At 34.2% G+C, this 22,710-nt stretch overlaps 1 protein-coding gene across 1 annotated transcript in view; it reads left to right on the top strand.

The window, feature by feature from the left end:
• VAV3 (vav 3 guanine nucleotide exchange factor) overlaps positions 1-22,710 on the top strand; it is a 194,038-nt gene that overhangs the window by 167,067 nt on the left and 4,261 nt on the right. The window contains exons 25-30 of the mRNA XM_010006784.1: positions 1,806-1,942; positions 4,505-4,570; positions 7,559-7,593; positions 9,318-9,434; positions 10,111-10,198; positions 12,839-12,968. Coding sequence (XP_010005086.1) covers positions 1,806-1,942; positions 4,505-4,570; positions 7,559-7,593; positions 9,318-9,434; positions 10,111-10,198; positions 12,839-12,968 — 573 coding nt within the window. The remainder of the gene's footprint in view (positions 1-1,805; positions 1,943-4,504; positions 4,571-7,558; positions 7,594-9,317; positions 9,435-10,110; positions 10,199-12,838; positions 12,969-22,710) is intronic.

The raw sequence follows: 22,710 nt of genomic DNA, 5'->3' as shown, positions 1-22,710 counted from the left end.
AGTAGATAGTATCATTACTAAAGTGAGTGAATGAAAGTGATAAAGAAGTTGAAAAAAATAACTGTGTTCTTCGATATTATTGCAATGTATGGGAATTTTGATTTTTTATTTTGATTTATGTAGGTCTTGTTATAGTATTTATACATTGTACTAGGCAGTATGTATTCATAGCAAAGACAGCCCTGAGCACATTACCTGTGAAAAAGTGAATGAGTTACTTTAAAAAAAAACAGGATTTGTACTGAAAAGTGCACGAGTGTATTTTTTATGATCTTCTGATGAGATTGGTACAAAGATGATGTTAAAGTGTACTATCTTGCACATGGAAAATATGATAAACTAAACCACTCATAGAAGTTTTCATAGCACAGGTGACTTCTTGTGCATTTGTTTTGACTTCCAAGTAAGTCTCTGAGTGGGTGCTTACAGTTTATCACATCTGCAGAGTTGTCATTACATTGTGATGAGGGAGTTCCTTTGTATTAGGACAAAATTGTCAGCTTTCAGTAGATACTTGTATGCAGCATTGCTTTTATTTTCCACAAAACAGACACAAGGTTTGCTGATGCTGAATCAGTATTTGGAAGCATAGCAGCTTATTGAGAAATAAAGCAGTCTAGTATTTACCTAAGTAGAATAATGGCTTACTAATAAGTAGGTGCTCATTTTAAATATGCCAAATAACTTCAAGAAATAATGGAAGTTATGGTGTCATTTGGGTTGAGTAACATAAGAGATGGTATTACTTAGCTTAATATTTCATCAGCCCTTTGGATTAGTATTTATTATTAAATACAGAGAGTAGCAATTAGGGAAGGTGATCTCTTTCATGTTTCATACAATTTAGAGGAGGCCGTGTGTATCTGTATTTCTTGCCAACTAATTACAGTAGTGGTCTTGCAACAGAAATAAGTATTTTGTAGACCTGCAGATCCTTTGTTGTTAGAATTAAGTTGTTAATGACTCTCCAGCAAGAAACTGTTTAAATATGGCAGCACATGTGCGTTGACTTTCTATGCTTTCACTCTTATTTATATTTATTTAAACATATTTTTACCAAATATTACCTGACAAAAAACTTTCTGGTTAAGATTATAAATTGATATGTCCACTTAATTGTAGCAATTTTTAACTTTTCATGTACAGTTAAAACTCAGGAAATTACTATATAAAATTTTCTTTAAAGATAAGGGGAGGAGAATTAAAAATAGATATCTAGATGCTGCCGTGATTGGTGTGGAAGGAGTAGCATGCAGCTAGAAGTGATCCAGGCTTTGCTGTGTGTGTCCAAAATTATAATCAAAATAATAATAAGAAAAAAAAAAAGAAAATAATAAAAGAGTCTTACAAAAATCCTAGAAGGACTGTCATCCTTATTGTCTTGGGCATGTTCACATTAGCAGTAAGCTTTTTGGTAATACTGATCTAAAGATGATGTAATTGTTCATATTGGTGTCTTTAATACTAGTTCATTACAATTCTTACCTGGAACTACAAAGACAAGCTTAATATTTGAACTTTATGAAGATTCAGGCATGCACATATAGAGGAGAGAGCCTCCATAGCCAAGAAATCTACATTACCACAAGAAGATGGAAGGACAAATGTTGTTTCCAAGTAGATCTCTTCTGTAAGGTTGTACATGGCAGAGTACGCTAAGGCATTGCCTGAGTGCATTAGTCAGGTACCTATCAAAGACATAGTGTCTCTTTGTTGATTGCATTTGTGATCTTCAGATTTTATAAATTATCGTTAACTAAAAATATGTTGACTTTTGTTTGCTTTTTGTTTGTTTGTTTGTTCAGGTTTACCAAAAATGCAAGTAATTAGAAACTACAGTGGAATACCACAGCCAGCGACACAAGATGGTCCACCCTTGCACATCCAGATTGGGGACACTATTGAACTAATTAGAGGAGACGCACATAGCTTATTTTGGCAGGTAATGTATCATTTAGCAAATGGCTCAATATATTCTATTAGTCCCAGAAATTAGATTCTTATTGATATATTGCTCTTTTAACCTTTTTCCTTTTTGAACAACAACAACCAAAATATTTGTATTTTACCCAAAATAAATGTCTAAATCAACAATTTATAGTTTTAAAGTGCCGGTAGTTCCTCTATTATATAAAACTTCATTCTTACAGCCTTAGAATAAAAGTCCTGGTCACTAAATCTGCAAGAACATGGCATTGAATATAGTCCTTCTAGTGAAATCGTAAGAGTTCAAGAGAGTGTTTGGTTTTGCAAGTTCTCAAGTTAAGAGCCAGAGAAGCACTTAAGCATGCTCTTGTTTTGGAACTGCCTTTGAAGATAATAATCTGACTAATACATTTAGTACAAGCCAGAATTATTGACATCTTGTGGGACTGATTCTGTCGCCATGTTCAGAAACATTTGTCAACTCAATCTACTGGATTTTTTCTTAGATTATATTTGTACCTAACATGCTATAGAATTTAGCTAGAATCTCACTGTATTTAACTAGCAGAAACTGGAAAGTGCATGAAGCTTTTTTCTCAGAAACCTTAGTAGTAGGTCTGAATCTTAATGGAAATTGTCATCTGCATTAGCATCATTCAGGAACTTTTTTTCTCATAAGCTGTCTTGTCACAAACAGATTTTCAGAAGTCTTGTAATGAAATGTACATTAAAAAATGCATATTAAAAAAACCCCCACAAAACACAATTTGTATTAAAATCTGTAAGTTTTGTTAAAGAGGTGTTTAAAGAGTAATTTTCAGCTGACTAATGTGTGAGACTAATACTAGAATAGATTTTTAGGTCACCTGTTGTTCAGTTTAGAAATTCAAGTTCTTGTAATAGATTAGTATGCATGGTTTAAATATTTTTTCATTCTTTACACTACATCAAATAATCACAAGTTACTATGCCATGCATAAACTACAGCTTAAGTGTGATCAAATGTGTTTCAATGTTAAAATTCAGCTAAGTTAATGTTTGAATGATTGTATAGCAATTGTGGTAATCTCTGTAGTAATTCAAGACCATCAAGCCATTTGAATCTACATGTTATGCAGTCTGGAAAACAGAAGTATGGGGTTTTTCTCTTTATGAAGCTGCAAGCACTTTTCTGAGAGGCAAACTGGGTGATCACAGAGGCAATAAGATGGCTAGAATAAAGTTTTATGAATTCAATGAATTTGCTTTCTGCCCCTCCTTTTTCAAAATCAACTTTTCTTTGATGCAGATTAAACCAATATCAAGTAATAACTATTACAGATGTACTTTTTAATGCTTCAGTAGTTCATGGTGCTGCTGTAAACAGCCAAAGGCATTAAGTATATTGTAAATATACTTCAGATAGAAAATGGAAACATTGAGGAGGCAGCACTGTGAAAGTGCATTCTTTTCTTTTTGATTTGTCATTTGGTTTGTAATTTTTCATCTGTCTTGTCCTTCTCTTCACCATGCTTTGTAGTAAACAAAATTAAAATAGGTGAAGGATGTGATCATTTATAAATCTTAGCTTCACTGGCCCTTATGTATTTGAATATGTATGTGCACATACATGTAAATATGTATTTTAATATATAATATACTAATTTAAAAAGACAATATAATAGTATGTACCTAATACAATTTTTTAAAACTAGTTCTGTCCAGTCCTTTAGTTCTGCTTTTTATAATGACACAAGTAATTATATGGCAGTGTTCAAGAAAATGCTTACTCATCAAACAATAAGTGAATAGCAAGAAACACAAAGTAGAAATAAATTATTAGTAGAAATGAAGTATGGTTTCATAGTAATTTTCCTGCTGTTAATGAGTTGGATAGAACCTAAATTTCAAAATTATCATTTGACAACCTATCATAGTTTTGTGTATGAATGACACCAAGCCTTGATGAATTTAGCTAGAATTTCTGAAGTAAAATAACCTAGCCTCTTAAGGACTATATGAGATTATTTGTATGACCTCACTATCAATAGAGCATTTCTTGGATTGTTTCAGTGCTTGTTACTTTGATGGCATTGCTTAAAATGCAAAGTTTTGTACTGGTCACAGTACTTCGGGATTTTTTGTGTGATGAAAGAAACTGTCCATGTGACTTCTCTGCTGCTGCTTTTGCTTTGGTCTTGGTGTACTGTCCATAGAATGCACACTTTACCTTTAGTCTCTCCTAACACAGTGTCCCACAGCTGCATGGAACAGCATCTTCCAACAAGTGGTGACATCTAAGGAAATTGTAGGATTGTTACTTGTACAGAGAGTATTTCTGTACCTTTCATATAAGTCTGTGCACTAATGATATAGTTTCTCACCATTTCATATCAATGCATGTTTAATATCTTCCAGATGATTAACTTTTTGCAAACAACAAACCCCACAAAACTGTTGAATAACGTTTTATTAGAACAGCATTATATTTTAAAGACTCTCTGATATAACGTTGTTCTAAATCCCTATGCTTGTATCTTTATTTACTATTGATTCCCATTATGTCTCAAAAATGGAAAATTTTGGATTTTTTTTCTAGGGCAGAAATCTAACAACAGGAGAGCTTGGATTCTTCCCAAGTGATGCAGTAAAGCCTAGCCCATGTGTAAGTACAATTGTTTAATTTTGTCATCTTACAGAAAACCTGTTTAGTTCATACCATTGCTTTATTAATCTTACCTTATGGAAATCATATTGTTTCTAGTTCTTCTGTGTTTTCATGGTATGTTCAATATTGCTAAAAAAAATACAGCATTCTAATACTTTTGGTTATCAGATGTGTGTATGGCATTTCAAAAAAACATGCTTGAGAAACAGATTTAACTTCTGAGAATATTAATAAACGAAACTGTCTAAATTGCTTCAAGAGTACAGAACAAACACATTTTATCTGAAAATGCACTTTCTTCCTTTCCCAGCAGTAAGGTGAGAATGCTCTGATTCTAATCTGTTCCTCAGTCACTTTGGGTTAGAGAGAGAGATTACACCATAAGTAGTGAGTTGAAGAACACATAAGAGAAAAATTAAAATAAAACTTTGAGGTCCAACTGCGCAATACGTTTTCTTCTCTCTTCTTAACTGCCTTTATTTTATGCAAGGATATTCTCAATCTGGAGAAGTTCAGGATAACAATAAGAAAAAATATTATAAAACATTTATTCAAGAGTTTTGTATTCAGATGTGATGGTGCATTCATATACTGTATGCTTGCTCCTCTATAACACTGCATTGCATTACTATATATCCCTTTGTTGAGTAATTGATGTAAAGCCATAAACCCAGAAATGAATCATATTCCCTACTTTACTTCAAGATAGCTTTAACTTCTTTGAACTTGATTCTTAACAATTTGCTTTGTTAATAGAATTGCTTTCATTACTGTGATCAAGATAAGCCACTTAAATGGTTTATAAGCAGGTGGAATCAGCTGCTAATGGCTACATTTTGACACGACTTAAAGGCTTATATTGTGCCTTAGTTTCTAAAACAAATACACGTTATCCTACAGAGGATAAAGACATTAGTGTATCTTGAGACATCTTTAGTACTCTGCACAGAATGTTTTTAGATACAAGGTATGATGGGTGAGAGAACAGATCTGGAAAAATATGAAAATGCTATACGAACTTAGCTTTCTTCCATTCACTCCTTGCTTATTGTACAAGTTGTGGATTTTCTGTGCCATGGTGTCATCATCCTGGACATGGGCAGTACCTGCTATGTATTGATGTTAGGTTCTTGGAGCCACCCAGACAGCCATTGTATAGTATCATTGACAGCAACCATAGCAACATTTTAGAAACTGCCACTGTACTTCAAAGCAGAGGAAGCAGGACATCAAAATTAAGAAAAACACTAGTAGGGTGTTGTGAAGACTGCTTTCTACTGATAAAGCTTTCTGTTAAGTTTAAAATACACTGTTTAGAGGCACATTGAAAATAATACAGTTTTACAGAATGAATAAGTATTATTCTTGAAGTGTTACCAACTGGTGTCATGATCAGATCAAAAAGATAAATTGATGCTTCATCACTGTTAACTTGGAAGGATGAAATGTAAATGTCTTATTATGATAGATGATATAGTTAAAGCTACTGAAACATCAATCAGGTTTTAAACATGCTATAATTTTTACTGTTATTAAGTCTAACAGTCTTTACAACCAGCCGATGCAAAAATGCCCAGAAACAGCATAAAATACATACATCAAAAGACTTCAAGGGTGAAGATTGAATGAAAACTTGCTGAACACCAGAATATCTATATTCCAAACTTTTCACTGTTATGCCTGTAAACAATTTTTTCCTTTTTGCAATCAGTAGTATATGTCAGCAGGCGTTTTCTGCACTAGATGAGTAATACCTAGTTCTTTCCTCCACTTTTTTTTATTTCTTCAGAGGCATTTCTTACATAGCACAGCATAAGCTAAGAGCTTCTGGAATAATATTTGATACTACTCTGCTTCATGACAATGAACACCATTTGTTACATATAGTTACATACTTGTGTTTTATATATATATATCCATTCAAAATTATTGAAAAGGACTACTCATCTACTGTTTAACTATTCTGGAGGATGGACTTAAGCCATCTTTGAATTTTTATATCCTTTCAAACACAGTAGGACACTTAACAAATTAAGAATATTTATTTTATTTAAACTATTCCTTATTCTTACTCCTGCTGCTGATAGAATGCATTAGTCCTATGGGGGATAATCCAAATCATTAAAGGCCCAGTTCTTTTGAAGATTAAACATATACTTAAAATATCTCGCAGCATGTAGACTCTGTAAATGCCTAGCTAGCCTTGAAATGTCACTATTGGTTATTTCACTAGACTATTTCTTGTTGGGATTCTTTGCCAGTGTATTAATAATCTGTTAACCTTTTTCCAAGTCTCACCATTAGAAGCAGAGGGAGCTGTAGGCATATGAAGTGCCACAGCTGCTGCCAGTGGTAGTACCTGGCAGTGTTAGGCCCCTACACTTGAAAGGGCTTTACATACCACCAGCACTACAACTGCTGCTGTTTGAGAGTCCTTTGTCTACGCTTTTTGGCAGTAATGAATGTTTCCTTTTTCTCTCTCAAGAACTAGACTAACTTCATGACAACACAAAAAATTTGCATTTCTTGAATCTTGCAAATTTAACTGCAGAATACTGTAACTAAATGTGGAAAGATGTGGGGGTTTTGTGTTTGTTGTTGTGGGGGTTTTTTGTCCCATTGCTGGAGTTGATTTCAAGGTCACTTCTAGACACTTGATAGAGATCTCAGTTGATACCTGACCTCAAGTTAGTAGTAGTTGTAATTTATTTCTATTTCAGTTAATTTAAGTTTGTAGGCCTGTATAATATTCTGTCACAGCAGCAAGTAGTTAAAATGTTCTGTACTACTTTTTCAGAATGGTATGAAATATTTGTCCTTTATTATAACTTATTTCAAAAGAAATTACACTTTCAGACTAATTACTCTGTTTTTTTAACTTACTTCATCTGGACATTGACAATTATATCAAAACTATCTAATTTGTGTTGATTGGAAAAAATTAAATAAATTACCCTCATTCTCTTGTATCTTTTTATGTCTTAGGTGCCTAAACCAGTAGACTACTCTTCACAACTGTGGTGAGTTCCTGTTTAGTCTTACAAGAATCTCTTTGAAGGGCAGCAGTCTAGAAAGAGGACTGTGTTTGTTACAATTTAATTTATATTGGTTTAATATTTCTAAGCTTCTGAAGGTGACATTGTATAATGGTTTGGGAAAGTAACATGATATGTTGCATAAAAGCATTTAGACTGTAAAAAAATGTTCAATGATTTTGACATTGTGTTTTCAAGTCTGCAGCTGTGCAGCCTTTGTCCCACAGGTCTGAAACAAAATAAGAGACTAATACAACACATAGTGTGCAAGTAGATCTTACATTTTAAGTGAAAAGAGAGAATAGTGTTAAATACATCTTGGCTAGTGAATAATTCTGCATAAGACTGTAGACACATAACAGTGTATCAAAACTACAGCCACTGCTGGTCTGGGGGCTTATGTATTGTGTGAACATTTTACTGGAATTCAGCTCACTTCTTAAAAAGGTACAGAAACTCTGAGAGAACAGAATAAACATCACTGGTTTTAGGCTTTATTACATAGATGTGAGTCCTGATTTCCTCTGTTTTGCCAGAAGTGAAATCAGAATAAGATCTAAGCAAATATTGATTTTTCATAGCAAGCCAAATAGAATGTTTAATATTTAAAATTGGTATTTTAAATTAAATTCTAACATTTACTCTATTTCTAATTTTGTTAGAAGAAAGCATCTCATTGGGTTCAGTCTATCTTCTAAAGATTTGTATTACTTAACTGAAGAATTACTTTAGGCTGAAACTTACTGTAAAAAGTCGGGTATTTTGTGATAAACTTGAAAATGCATGTTCCCTAATGTGTTTCATAAAATAACTTTTTTTTAAATTTAAAGCCCCCTTCTAATTGATAATGGTATATTAGTATGAAATTTTGTGTAGTGGTGGTCTGTGATGCTGACTGCCTTTAGACTGTCTAAAACGGTAAAAAAAGTGTAATTTTTCCTGTACGCTAGGTCACTTTCCTCAATTAACATTTTAACCTCTCATTTTGCAAATAAACATTAGTTGACAACCTGTCATGAACTCCCACCCAAACCAGCACAAATCTGTTTATGCCATCAGGCTGCAGAACTGGTGACTTATTTGTCTGAGCTTTCAGCTCCTAACATCAACCCTTTCAAATTTGGACATTAGGTTGAATAATTATTTTTTTTTTGCTTGTGGATGTTTAGTCTACGCAGTACACTTGAGCCTTTAGAGGTTATGAATAATTATGCAACCAAATAAAATAGTATGGTTGTATAAATACCAAATTTGACTAGGTATTCTTTTGACCTGATAGCCTGTTTGAGGCTGATTCTCCACTCTGTCAAGATAAATCCCACTAGAACTCAGGGAGGTTCAAAGGTTCTGGACCACTGTTTCGTTGCTTCACTTGCAAATTGTAATTAAGGAAAACATCTGGTTTTATGAGCTGTTTGATCTAGTAATTATTCAGCTAATGCTTAGACTCTAGCACTTTCCTTCACAGATACTGTATTCAATGTGTGCATAAATACTTTTCTAATTAAGAATTCTTCTCCTGAGCAATGTGGAATTTTTTCATGTTTTTTTCTCTGTTCAAGGATATGGAAGGGATATAGAGTTGCAACTGAGCTATTTTTAGGTCACCAGCATATGCAGAAAATTTGGACTTTGCATTGCATAGTTAATAGACTTTACTTTTTAGCTGTGAAAAAATCATAGGCACTTTTTATTGTTCTCTGTTACAGGTTTGCAGGAGCAATGGAAAGATTGCAAGCAGAGAGTGAACTTATTAACAGAATAAATAGTACTTACCTGGTTCGGCACAGGACCAAGGAGTCAGGAGAATATGCAATTAGTATTAAGTAAGTGGATTAAAATCTTGTATACAAAGTTCTTCTGTTCTTATATTTGTCTAGATAATATTTGAAATAAATAAGGAAAATTAAAGCCTGTTTCAATTTATGTAATAATACATAGCCCTTAAGAGAATCAATATAGGAAAATTAAGTTGCTGACAAAAATGCCCAGGATTTAGAGTAAGAAGGTATTAACGTTTTTTTTTTGTTCTGGTGTAGCAAACTGGTCTACAAAAATGATGGCCTAGCATGTTGTGTAAGAGTAAGAAAGTGTATGGTGCGTAATGTCATCTGCTTCTCTCAAGTGAATAAGAATGTTTCAGTGACTTCAGTGAGAACTTGTCGAAGGTCTTTGCATCTCAGACATTTCAGTAAAATGTAGGTTCCTAAATTCTGTGAATGCAAATTATTGTGAGAGTCTTGTTTGATTTCACATTGTTGATCAACATGAATTCCCAGTTAGAATGAGCAGTTAGTTGTGACTTTTTCTGAATACATATTAGCTCTTCAGCTCTGCCTTAATAAATATATTTGGTTAATTAGATGTCATCTTTGTTTTGGTACAGATAGAAATTTTGTCTTTAAGAATTTGTGTGGTGTTATTGGGACATGCCCTCAGGTAATTATTGATTGCACCTGATTAAAAACACATTTATATTAATAAGTTATTTGTTGCCCACAGGTACAATAATGAAGTGAAACACATCAAGATTGTAACAAGAGATGGCTTTTTTCACATTGCAGAAAACAGAAAATTTAAGAATTTAGTGGTAAGCATTGATTATGTTTTTAACAATGTGAGATTTTTTGTGTAGCTCTTGCTTTTAGTGAGAGCTACTTTGGTTTGTGAAATTACAAAAGGCTGGGAGAGTGAGAGATTTTAAACGTGTCTGTAATTGCTAATAGGATAATAGGTTAATGCTCTAAGTGATGTTATTATGTAATTAAACCCACATATTTAAATTTAGTGATGTGGAATGGAGTTAGGCTGATTCTGAAAGGAGAATTTTGAGTATTTGGAAATCTTTCCTTAGATAGTAATCCCTAAAAGTAGCTAAGTGGAAGTTCCCTCTGAGCACGTACGGTGTTCCTCAAATGAACACATGAAGGAGGTGGTGACTTAGCCTGCACGCACTGCAAATGATTCACTGGAAACTGATGAGAACATTGGAGCCTTCTCAGGATCTTGGCAAAGCATATGAGCAGAAGTTGCATGCTGCCAGAAATCTTATGGTAATTATGCAGTTAAATGCACTGAGACAGATTTCAAAATTGAGCTGAATTATCAGAGATATAAGTACTGGACAGAAACTTGGATAAAAAAGAAACAAAAAGATTATGCATTCTGTCAGAAAATTGAGAGGACAAAAGAAATTTCTAGTCTGAAGGCCACATTGCTACCAATTTAGCTTTGCTAACTTTCCATTAGGAAACAGTAATTTCATAACTCAGTTTCATGTTATTATGAAGTCTGCCCTTGAGAGTTAAATAGGCAAGTGATAGTGTAAGTACTGTTTGCATATGTTGTGGAACAGCTGCTTAGTTCTAGGTAGCTGCAAGAGAAAAACTAAGTGTCTGAAAGATGAGAGGAACCAAAAGTAGTCTGAGTAGACCTGGAAACAGAAGAGAGACAAAGCCAGCAGCCATGGAAACCTAAAGTAGAGATCTGCAGTGAAACAGTGTTCTGTACTACTTCAAAGGTAACAAAAGCAGAACAGCTCATATACATAATTTTAATACTGTATTTGAAAAACTTTCACAAGAGTAATTAAAAAGAGCTGAGTGTGTAAACCAGGCCAAGGTGCAGTAAAAGGTCAGGTCTGCTGATGTGAATCATGGTAATGTGACACACTCCTGAGGAGCCCTATCCATGCTGCCAGGGGCTACTTACCTTGCTTATCTCTTTGTATGTTTCCTGTTCTGATTTGTGCAATGAATGTTTTAGAGGCCAGTTGTTTGTCGACTGTTTTCATGGAAGAATGGTATTAAAAGTTAAGCTTTTAAACACAACTGAGTCTTTGTGACCCATAGCAAATTTTGATTGCTGACATTATAGCTTGCATCTTGTGCTGATATTGGACAACAAAGCCCAAGCAGTTCTTAGTCTCCTGGTCTTTCTGCTTACTTGATATGCCTGGCAGCTCTGTGATTATGAACTGTTAAAAGCAGGTGTAGATCTTAGCTTTGGACTGCGTAGAAGCAGTTTTATAATATGCAACAGCTCCTATGGTGAGGAAGTGAAGTGCCACAGAGTTCGGTTCAGGAGATAATAATCTGACTATTATCAAGAATTTATAGTTTATACACTAAATATTGGATTAAATAATTTGAGAGTAATTTTGTTTGGCTGGAATTAACATACCACTAAACTGATGCAGGCTGTTGTAGGCTCATAAATTTTTTTTGTTGTTTTGTGTGTGGGGGTTTTTTTGTTGTTTTTTGTTTGATTGATTGATTGACCACAGTACTATTTCCTCATTTTGACATAAGCTTGGCTTGGTCAACTTCGATTTTGGAAATGACCAAGTTACTGATAGGAGTGAAAGATTTACAGTAAATAGATTGCTTTGTGCTTGCATTTCTGAAGAGTGAAAATCCCACAATTGAAGTATCATTAATAAAATTAAACACTTGTTTTAAATTGCCTGGTTATGTTTAATCTTATTCTAGGCTCTGTGTACAAACTGTGTAATATTGACATTATTAGGGCTAATTGAAACGAAGGAGACAATGCCAGGGATTGAAGATTGCAAAGGAATAACATGAGCTGTCAGCTCATGTCAGTTACACTTATGTAAGTTTATATATATTCACAAACACACAGTTTTGGATTGGGCCCTAGAAGAATGTGAAATGTCACGTGTGTCAGTGTGCACTATTTTAAACCTCTCCCCTCAAAAACCCCACACTAATTTTAATGGCAGAGCCTTGAACTTTTTATATGGTCTGTGTATCTGCTCTTTAAGTGCAGTTGACTTAAATGCAAGCTTCATGTGTTACAAATGCACACACGGATCAGTATCACTTACGATTGCAAAAGAAATTTAGAAAAACAGGAACAATTATTCCTACATAACAAGCAGCTGATTTTGTCTCCTGCCTGACTTCAGAAATCAAATGCATGCTCAGCCTGGCTCAAAGGAGCATTAAGTGTTGACCGTGAGAGTAAGACTTTACATTAAAAAGCAAAAAAACCAAACCAAACCAAAAAAACAACACAAATGAAAACCAGTTAAGTGTAAAAGTGGTCAATACTTAGGATTGACCACTTTTTAAAAAAAACAAGCATACTGTAGGATGTTGGGTTATAAAACGAGGTTACCTTGTATGATAGAACTGTCCTTGACTGTACATCACAATGTTGAAAAAGATGTTCAATTTCCAATGACAGTGTTTTTTCTTTTCAAAAGGAACTCGTAGAATACTATAAGCACCACTCTCTCAAAGAAGGCTTTCGAAGTTTGGATACTACTCTTCAATTTCCATACAAAGAAACTGAAAACTCAGTGGGACAAAGAAGTAACAGAACAGGTGGCAACTGTGAGTGTTATACATTTTTGTGTAGTATTTTCTGTTATATAAATATTAAAAAGAGAAGGTACTTTTGAACATCTTCATTTTCTGTTTTTGATATATAACCAATTATTATAGTAATGCTTTTAGCTAGGATTTTTTTGAAGCTAAGCAGATTCAGATCTGCCAGGAGGTTTATAAACATGTCTGGCAAGTTTGTCTTGCTGACAAACCTAAAATCTCCGTGATACTCAAACATCTGTTAGACATGCTAGTGAGTAATTAAACTGCATCCTGCCTAGTTTTTTCAGACATTTGCACACATGCATCTACAAGTGTTAATAATATCTATGATGATTTCTAATCCTTAAAAAAGAATTTAAATAAATCAGTCTTCTAGTGTAGTCATATGAAGTAGTATCTCAGTAATATCACATGCATTTCTCAAAAAACCCATTAGATTTCCTGAATCATAATTTTTATACCTGCTTTTTAACCTTAAATATTTATTACATGCTTCAAAGCTTCTGAAAGTTAATGTACTACTGTACAATGTAAATAGCAGTTTAAAAGTTTTGAAGTTTAGAAATAAACTGAGAATATTTACAATGCATGTGGTATCCTTTATTTAACCTCTTATAACTTAAGTGGAAGTTGGCATGATTTTTAGAACACGTACAAGTTCAACATTAATGATAAAAGCTACCACATGGCTGTCCTCTGGAAAGTATGTAATCTTTCTGTCAAAGAGCAAATATTAGATTTGCAGTTCTGCAGACAATGGCTGTATCTTTGTACTGCAACAGATAATAAGAGCAAAATAAAAATTAATTGAGATTTTAGCAATATGAAGACTGCTGTGAAAGACCATCGAGTCCAGTCTAGTCTTTGTGATGATGAAGCTGGCTGTGTTACTTTAATTTGCTGTGTTTATGCGATTTTGGAAATGACCAAGTTACTGATAGGAGTGAAAGATTTACAGTAAATAGATTGCTTTGTGCTTGCATTTCTGAAGAGTGAAAATCCCACAATTGAAGTATCATTAATAAAATTAAACACTTGTTTTAAATTGCCTGGTTATGTTTAATCTTATTCTAGGCTCTGTGTACAAACTGTGTAATATTGACATTATTAGGGCTAATTGAAACGAAGGAGACAATGCCAGGGATTGAAGATTGCAAAGGAATAACATGAGCTGTCAGCTCATGTCAGTTACACTTATGTAAGTTTATATATATTCACAAACACACAGTTTTGGATTGGGCCCTAGAAGAATGTGAAATGTCACGTGTGTCAGTGTGCACTATTTTAAACCTCTCCCCTCAAAAACCCCACACTAATTTTAATGGCAGAGCCTTGAACTTTTTATATGGTCTGTGTATCTGCTCTTTAAGTGCAGTTGACTTAAATGCAAGCTTCATGTGTTACAAATGCACACACGGATCAGTATCACTTACGATTGCAAAAGAAATTTAGAAAAACAGGAACAATTATTCCTACATAACAAGCAGCTGATTTTGTCTCCTGCCTGACTTCAGAAATCAAATGCATGCTCAGCCTGGCTCAAAGGAGCATTAAGTGTTGACCGTGAGAGTAAGACTTTACATTAAAAAGCAAAAAAACCAAACCAAACCAAAAAAACAACACAAATGAAAACCAGTTAAGTGTAAAAGTGGTCAATACTTAGGATTGACCACTTTTTTAAAAAAACAAGCATACTGTAGGATGTTGGGTTATAAAACGAGGTTACCTTGTATGATAGAACTGTCCTTGACTGTACATCACAATGTTGAAAAAGATGTTCAATTTCCAATGACAGTGTTTTTTCTTTTCAAAAGGAACTCGTAGAATACTATAAGCACCACTCTCTCAAAGAAGGCTTTCGAAGTTTGGATACTACTCTTCAATTTCCATACAAAGAAACTGAAAACTCAGTGGGACAAAGAAGTAACAGAACAGGTGGCAACTGTGAGTGTTATACATTTTTGTGTAGTATTTTCTGTTATATAAATATTAAAAAGAGAAGGTACTTTTGAACATCTTCATTTTCTGTTTTTGATATATAACCAATTATTATAGTAATGCTTTTAGCTAGGATTTTTTTGAAGCTAAGCAGATTCAGATCTGCCAGGAGGTTTATAAACATGTCTGGCAAGTTTGTCTTGCTGACAAACCTAAAATCTCCGTGATACTCAAACATCTGTTAGACATGCTAGTGAGTAATTAAACTGCATCCTGCCTAGTTTTTTCAGACATTTGCACACATGCATCTACAAGTGTTAATAATATCTATGATGATTTCTAATCCTTAAAAAAGAATTTAAATAAATCAGTCTTCTAGTGTAGTCATATGAAGTAGTATCTCAGTAATATCACATGCATTTCTCAAAAAACCCATTAGATTTCCTGAATCATAATTTTTATACCTGCTTTTTAACCTTAAATATTTATTACATGCTTCAAAGCTTCTGAAAGTTAATGTACTACTGTACAATGTAAATACTTCTAGTGTAGTCATATGAAGTAGTATCTCAGTAATATCACATGCATTTCTCAAAAAACCCATTAGATTTCCTGAATCATAATTTTTATACCTGCTTTTTAACCTTAAATATTTATTACATGCTTCAAAGCTTCTGAAAGTTAATGTACTACTGTACAATGTAAATAGCAGTTTAAAAGTTTTGAAGTTTAGAAATAAACTGAGAATATTTACAATGCATGTGGTATCCTTTATTTAACCTCTTATAACTTAAGTGGAAGTTGGCATGATTTTTAGAACACGTACAAGTTCAACATTAATGATAAAAGCTACCACATGGCTGTCCTCTGGAAAGTATGTAATCTTTCTGTCAAAGAGCAAATATTAGATTTGCAGTTCTGCAGACAATGGCTGTATCTTTGTACTGCAACAGATAATAAGAGCAAAATAAAAATTAATTGAGATTTTAGCAATATGAAGACTGCTGTGAAAGACCATCGAGTCCAGTCTAGTCTTTGTGATGATGAAGCTGGCTGTGTTACTTTAATTTGCTGTGTTTATGAGCTTTTGTTTACTTGCTTGCTTCTGTTCCAGAGCACTTCTGTAACTTTGGAGACTTTCTTCCTCTCCTAATTAGAGTGAGAATAATTTAGGACAGATGATTGCAAGAAACCAACACGGGCCTGTGCATTTCATGTACTCTGTGTCTATCCCCCAAATCCTCTATATTCTTTCAATTTCTGTTTTCTTTCACTGCTTCCCAGGACTTCTGTCCGTTGTCTCCCAGCTATGGTGTATCTTAGTACATCTCTCTTGGTGAATTTGTGTCCTTTCCTTTCATCTCCCTTTAGCTTGCTTATTCTTGTCTCCCTTTGCTTATTGTTGTCATCTCTTCTGCTTTTCTTATTGCTTAAATCCTCACTGCAATGAGGCTTTAATTGTTGGAAGGGTATGCCCTGCTTTCTTTGCTTTTATTTTTTGTTATTATTGACTGTAAGCAGAGCCTATTTGTTTTCTCTCCTTTCTTAGGTGGGTTAGTATGTGTCCATACTGTCCACCAACTTATTAGTCTGTAAGATCATTAGGTCAATCATTTCAGGCTTTACAAGGCTACAAGACTTATAATACATCCTGATTACCTTCAGTCCACATACAAAACATCTGCTTTAATAAGGTCTTTTAGGCAGTATATGGGAGTGGGATGCTCTCATTTTAATCAAGGGGATGAGAAAGTGCATCTTCGCAATAGTAAATATCAGCCATTTAATGTTACAGACTATGGTAGTGGCAACTGGCAGGTTTTATCTTGGGCCAAACTGATCAAAAAACCCTCTCAATTCTCAGACTCCTCATAAGATCTAATACATTTCCACAGTTCTGCTAGACTACATAGATGGACACAGAATGATGTTTAATGAATGTGAGAGTTTTATTTTAAGTGTGATCATGTCCCCAAAAGTTTGTGTTGTTTTTCTTTTTAAGCAAACTTCCCATGAATAGGAACCCATCAGTAAATCACACTGCTTGGTTTTAAAGCTATCCTGTCAGGTTTTACTGAATTGATGTTACAATAACTGTATATCTAGACTGTGTCAACCCTGCTGGGCCTGAACTTGGAAAGAAGTTGGTAAACTTTAGGTTGCAGTTTTGTTTAGTAGAGGAAGCAAATGAGTCGTGAGGCAGTAGCTGAACATTGACTTCACTTCACAGCCCTCAGTGAAAACTGTTTTTTTGACCTCTTTCCACTTAATCTGAGTGCAGGAAAAACATTTGTTGAAAGAAAGCCAGACAAGTGAGCTGAAAAGAGGGAGGGGCACTTTCCCCCCTTTTTTTTTTTTTCAGTTGTTTGACTATTCAGTGTCACAGTCACCATATTTTATCAATCACGGGGCTGATGCTAGTGAATACAATGGGTTTCTGCAGTTTGAAGCTGATTTGAAGGACATTTTGGATTTCAAATCAGTGTTTTTCACTACACTATTCACATGACTGTGTTTGGATTTTTTATGAGGCCATCTTCTGAGAAAACATCAGCTTCTTAGTCAAAACAGCTGGTCTTTAGCAAATATAACTGACAGATTAAGTGGGAAAAGTATTTCTGAAAAACATGAGTTGAACCACTAGACTTTCACAGAGTTGTATAATTTTCTGCTCTTAGTCTTTGAGCTGCTGGGAAATTAAATGAAATGGAAATACCAAATTAACTTCATTGTCTAGAACATTTGAGAAGATTATATTCAATTTTCATGTGTCAAGTTTTCACTTAACCGTTGAAGGAAAGAGAATAGAGCGGCATTTTGGTTTACTTGTAATTTCTGATGTGAATCATAATAAATCACCTTGTAACTTCTTAAATTTTCAGGGAATTTGATCCTTGCTTCAGCATTTACTAGATTTTTAGACAAAAAAATATATATATTTAATGTAGATAATTAGGCTTCCCTCTCTAATTAGAACTTTGTTTTTTAGTCTCCTACGCTTTCAGAAATCATCCACTCTGTTCTGATAGTTGTTGAAAGTGTGGTTGAAAAAGCTGTAAGACATTTACTTTTCTCAATATAGAAATTCAAGATATTTGGGAAGATTTTTTTGGGAAATGGTACATTATTTTTCAGTCCTACAGTTTTTTAGATGTAGTTTGATCAAATTTTGTTTGTTTCTGTACACAGAAAAATGCTAGTTCTTAAATTAGATTACAGTGACTATTTGACTGTTTTTCATCATCTGTAGACTAGGAGGAGGTACATGAACTAGTAATAATCATGTCATTCTACTACTTCATGCATTAGCTGTGTAAATGTATCTATTAATGAAATAAAATAAAACAAATATCATCCCAACCTGTAAGGAAACAAAATAACCCAGACTTTCTCCTTAAAAGCCAACATCAAAACCCTTAACAGAGATGTTAAAATGTAGACTCGTTATCTATATGAGTCTAATATGATTTCCCTACCCATGTAGGTTTAATTGTCCAGAATTTGGCATATAAAACCAAGCTACCAGGTATATTGGACAGAAAAATTCACAAAATATTAAGGTAATATATGGACAGGAAAGGATCAGCCACCCAGTTTATATCACCTTACCTGTCTTTATTCCTGCATGCGACTTTTGCACACTGTCATCCTACTTCTGTAGACACAAATAACTGCCTTTATTTCTAAGAATGGACACACTACTTCAGTCAAGTTGCTCTTTTGATTTGTGTAGTGTATTTCCACACACAGCTGGCACCTGGGCTCGCTAGCTCTAGTATAGAGTACCACCTCAGGTAAGCTTGGGCATTCTTAGATAATCCATTTGGTTTTAGAGGTGGAGAAAGGATCATCACTGTGAAGGATCAAAAGGAAGTTTCTACTGCAAAAGAGCCCTGGAATACTGGAGTATGTTTCTTTTGTAGTTGTGATACTTCAACTGCTGTTGGTTGTAGTGGTATGGGGTTTTTTTTTTGTTTGCTTTGTTTTTGGTTTTTTTTGGGGTTTTTTTTGTTTGTTTTTTTTTTTGTTAATAAACCAAAACAACAAACACACCCATAGCTTATGAATGTGAAAATACAGTCTTGGTCCTGTTTATTTTATTTATACTGGTAGTTTCATTCTCACGAAGGTATCTATACTGATCCAGGTAAGATGCACAAAACTGAATAATTACCTCCACCATGGATTCTTTGTTAATTCATTGCATAAAATATTATTTTGTTTCATGCATAGTCACTGGAATAAATTCTGTGAAGCAGCTCCAGGGATTAATACAACCCTGCTACATTTTTAAGGAACTCTCTTAGTTTGTAATTAGGTATATTAGGTTATATTAGGTTATTAGGTATAACTTAGCGGCCACATTACCATGTAACCAGTTAAGGATGGACTTCCCTTTTCAAATCATAGCTGGGAGCTGAGATCCCATTTAGTAGGTTTTGTACACTGTATATTGTCACTGCCACTTCAAAAGAGGAACAAATGTAAGAATATTTTGACAAATATTAGTTCCATTTGAAGCTACTTAGTTAATTTAATAAAACTTTATATTCATAAATACGTGGACCCTAGGTTTGTTGGCAACAGAGCAAGTGTACCTCTAACCTTTCACTTCAGGAAGCTGTTCTAGGGACTAGGATGAAGTGCTAGTTCTGTCCAGGCCAAACGTACTCTTTTGCCTGTTTTCTCTCAAGTCGAGGAGAACTGCAAAGACAAGTAATAGTGTTTGGGCCTTAGAGGATGTAGTTTAGCTGTGGAATTCTTATTGATGTTAATGATTAGCAGGGCAAAATGCATACTTTTTTCCATGCATATTATGAGACCCCAGTTCAACTGGTACTTAGACTATATTCTTAATGAAGGGTGTGTGACTAGTCTTCCTGGGCTCAAAAGGAATTGTTATGTAGGCATGAGTTCCTGCTTTTGTGCTATTAAGAAGCTTGAAAACTAAAGAAGAAATGATTCTGTTAAATCTGAAAATATTTGCAATAGTCTGCAGTTTTAATTTGCTTTTCTGAAACCCTAAATGGGTGTCTCCTTTCTACTTTAGCCTTTGAAAAATGCAATTGTTAAAAATTAAATCATAGATCCAAATTTTATAGTTATTATAGTCAATTTCCTTCCAGACATCCTTAGTGGGGAACCTTAGTTTCCTTATTATCAATGAATGATATAGTTAAAAAACTATTATTTAAATCTTGTGCCAATATTTCAATGTTCTTTTGCTTTTCTCTTTTTCTCTTTCTTTCTCTAAGCCCCTTCTTTGTTCTGTGGGTTTTCTTTTGTAACTCCTCCAGACTACAGCTTTGTTCCCCCTTCCTCCACTCCTTTCTGGTCAGGTACTGCTTTATTGCTTTTATATTTCTTCTAAATTTGCTTCTGTTGTTTCTGTGCACAGCAAGCAAGGGAAGGGACGAATAGAATACTTCAGTTCTCCTCTGGCTCCAAAAACTGAGTTATTACATGTTGTTCTTGGAGTGGAACAAAAATCAAACTCTTAAACTTCTGAAAAAGGGTATATTACAATAAGCAGTTTGAATAGGTGTTGCAAAGTTAAATCGCTGCAGCGGATTCAGTCAAATATCAATTCATTGACTGTCAATTTGCTACATATTTGACATCTGTAAGCTATATCTATATTTCAATGTGTTTGCTCAAATGAAAATTTCACTGCTTTTAGATAAATACGTTCGTCCCATCCCTGCAGCAAACCATACTGCAGAACCATTTTAGAATACAGTAGGTTTTTTGTAGAAAATGCTTTCTTTAAATTCTGCATTAACATCGTTAATTTTATGCATTAGTTTTCTAAATGCTCCTTGCTTTATTCTCTTTTAATCACCTCTTCCTGCAAACATTTTAAACTAAGAAACTACATAAAAATGCTTAAAGTAGTGGCAGTGGTAGTCTCTATTAGTGTATCAGTATGGCTATGACTTGCTCTGCTTTCTAAGACCTTGTTTTCAGAGGTGAACTGCACCGCTGGACAATTCAAGAATTTTGCTAGCAAGAAGGTATATACTTTTAAGGAGCATAGGGAAGACCTACTGCTGTTGAGAATGCAGTGTTCACTCATGTTAAACTGGCATATCTCTGTAGATGGGGTAGAGAACTTGGTTTAGGTTGTGAAAATGAAGATTGAGGCTGGCTTTTGCACTAGGGAGGGGAGGTGACTATCCTGTGCCAATACAGATGTGGCCATAATCAAGATCTGACTAGGAGAAGGTGTTGCTTTTTACAGCTGCCCATAGAGGTCATCCAAATTGCTTAAGGCTTACCAGAGTTTCTAGAGGGAAAAAGGGTGTGGGTGGCAGCTTGGTAATAGAATAGCTTGTGTGCTTCCCTGTGCTGAGTGTGTCTCTGATGAGCCCTCTCTCAATTCATGCCAAGAATTTCCATGTCCTCTTGACCGTTTTGCCCATCAGTTCACTGTTTTGGAGACTGATTTTTCCATTTCTGTCGTCTTACATAAAAATTTCTTTGGGACAGATACTTTTTTTTTTTTTTTTTTTCAATAGTCACAACATTGAGAATCCAAGCTTTAAGGCACTCTTCCAGTTGACATCTACTTATATAAAGGGACACATATAGAAAAGATTAATAGAAACCCGTTCTGGTATAGCTGTTTATGCTGTGATTGTGATATTCAGCTGAAATGTCTGAAGCACTCACTTCACTTGAATTGGAGAACATAAAGGAGTTAATTTTGGCCCTTTATTATATGTAAATATTTGAGCTTTCATCCTTTTGGGTTAGGATAGAAGATGACCTCTTTCATTCAACTGCATGGTACTTGATTATAAAGTCCATTCTTACTGTAGCTGGTATCTGTTCAGTGAAAACAAAATTGTGAAGTGACCTGTGGTGATCAAAACTTAGGCTTCCTTTAAGTGTATCACAAATTCCCATATATGTTTTCAACAAAATTATAATTATATTCCTTTTTTCCTATGAAAAACTGCTGTATCAAAAAATTCTGAAGTAGCTGTAACAGTAAGTAAGAATTCAATGTCTTGCATATCACAATACGCTGTGTAAAGTTTTTTTAAATAGAAGTAAAAACATTAAAGGAAAATACTGATTAGTAATTCTTAATTTAAACTTATTTACCTTTTTGAGTGGGATTTCAAATTCTGAAAGGTTACTTTACTTCATATGTTCTTAATAAAACCATCTGGTTAAAAATAGCCAAAGAATTTGCTTACATTAAATGAACAAATACTTATTTCATTGTATTAAAAGTATTTTTTTTTTCAAAAACATTTTTAGAGCTGGCTTGGTTCTGCTGATGTGGAAGTTGGTAACACAGGGAAAGGGTTAAGCTGCCTACTGAGCACTACTGGAGGCACTGCCCATGCTTGTATAATAGAACCAAGGTTTGGTTAAACAGTGCAAGTAAATCTACATTGCTTCAAGGATCATGGAGACTAATGTACAGGAGCAACCCTTGGGGGGATATAGATGCAGAATTGTGAGGAGGCCGTATCACAGGAAGAGAGAAACAACTTTTTTCCTCAGTGTTTTCCTTCTTTATTATTCTTCCATGCATTTCTTCCTTAGTTTTTTTCTTCCATGTTTTTTCCAAATTTGTTCATCCTTGCCTCATGTGATCTTCTTACCCCTTTATCTCCTTTCTAGAATTTGAAATAATTCTCTGCCCCCCAGAACCACCCCTTCCATCCTACAGTGGCTCTCCAAATCTGCCAGTGTTATTGCTGCACACCTATAATCAGTTACTGACCTTATGGGCAATAAATGCACCAATTTTATTTTTTATTAATATTATTATTTTTCTTTCATTTCTCCA

This window comes from Chaetura pelagica, unplaced genomic scaffold (assembly GCF_000747805.2).
Source record: "Chaetura pelagica isolate M959 unplaced genomic scaffold, ChaPel_1.0 scaffold69, whole genome shotgun sequence".
Taxonomy (NCBI): Eukaryota; Metazoa; Chordata; class Aves; order Apodiformes; family Apodidae; genus Chaetura; species Chaetura pelagica.
The sequence above is the reverse complement of the archived record's forward strand: the minus strand, read 5'-3'. Positions and strand labels throughout refer to the sequence as shown.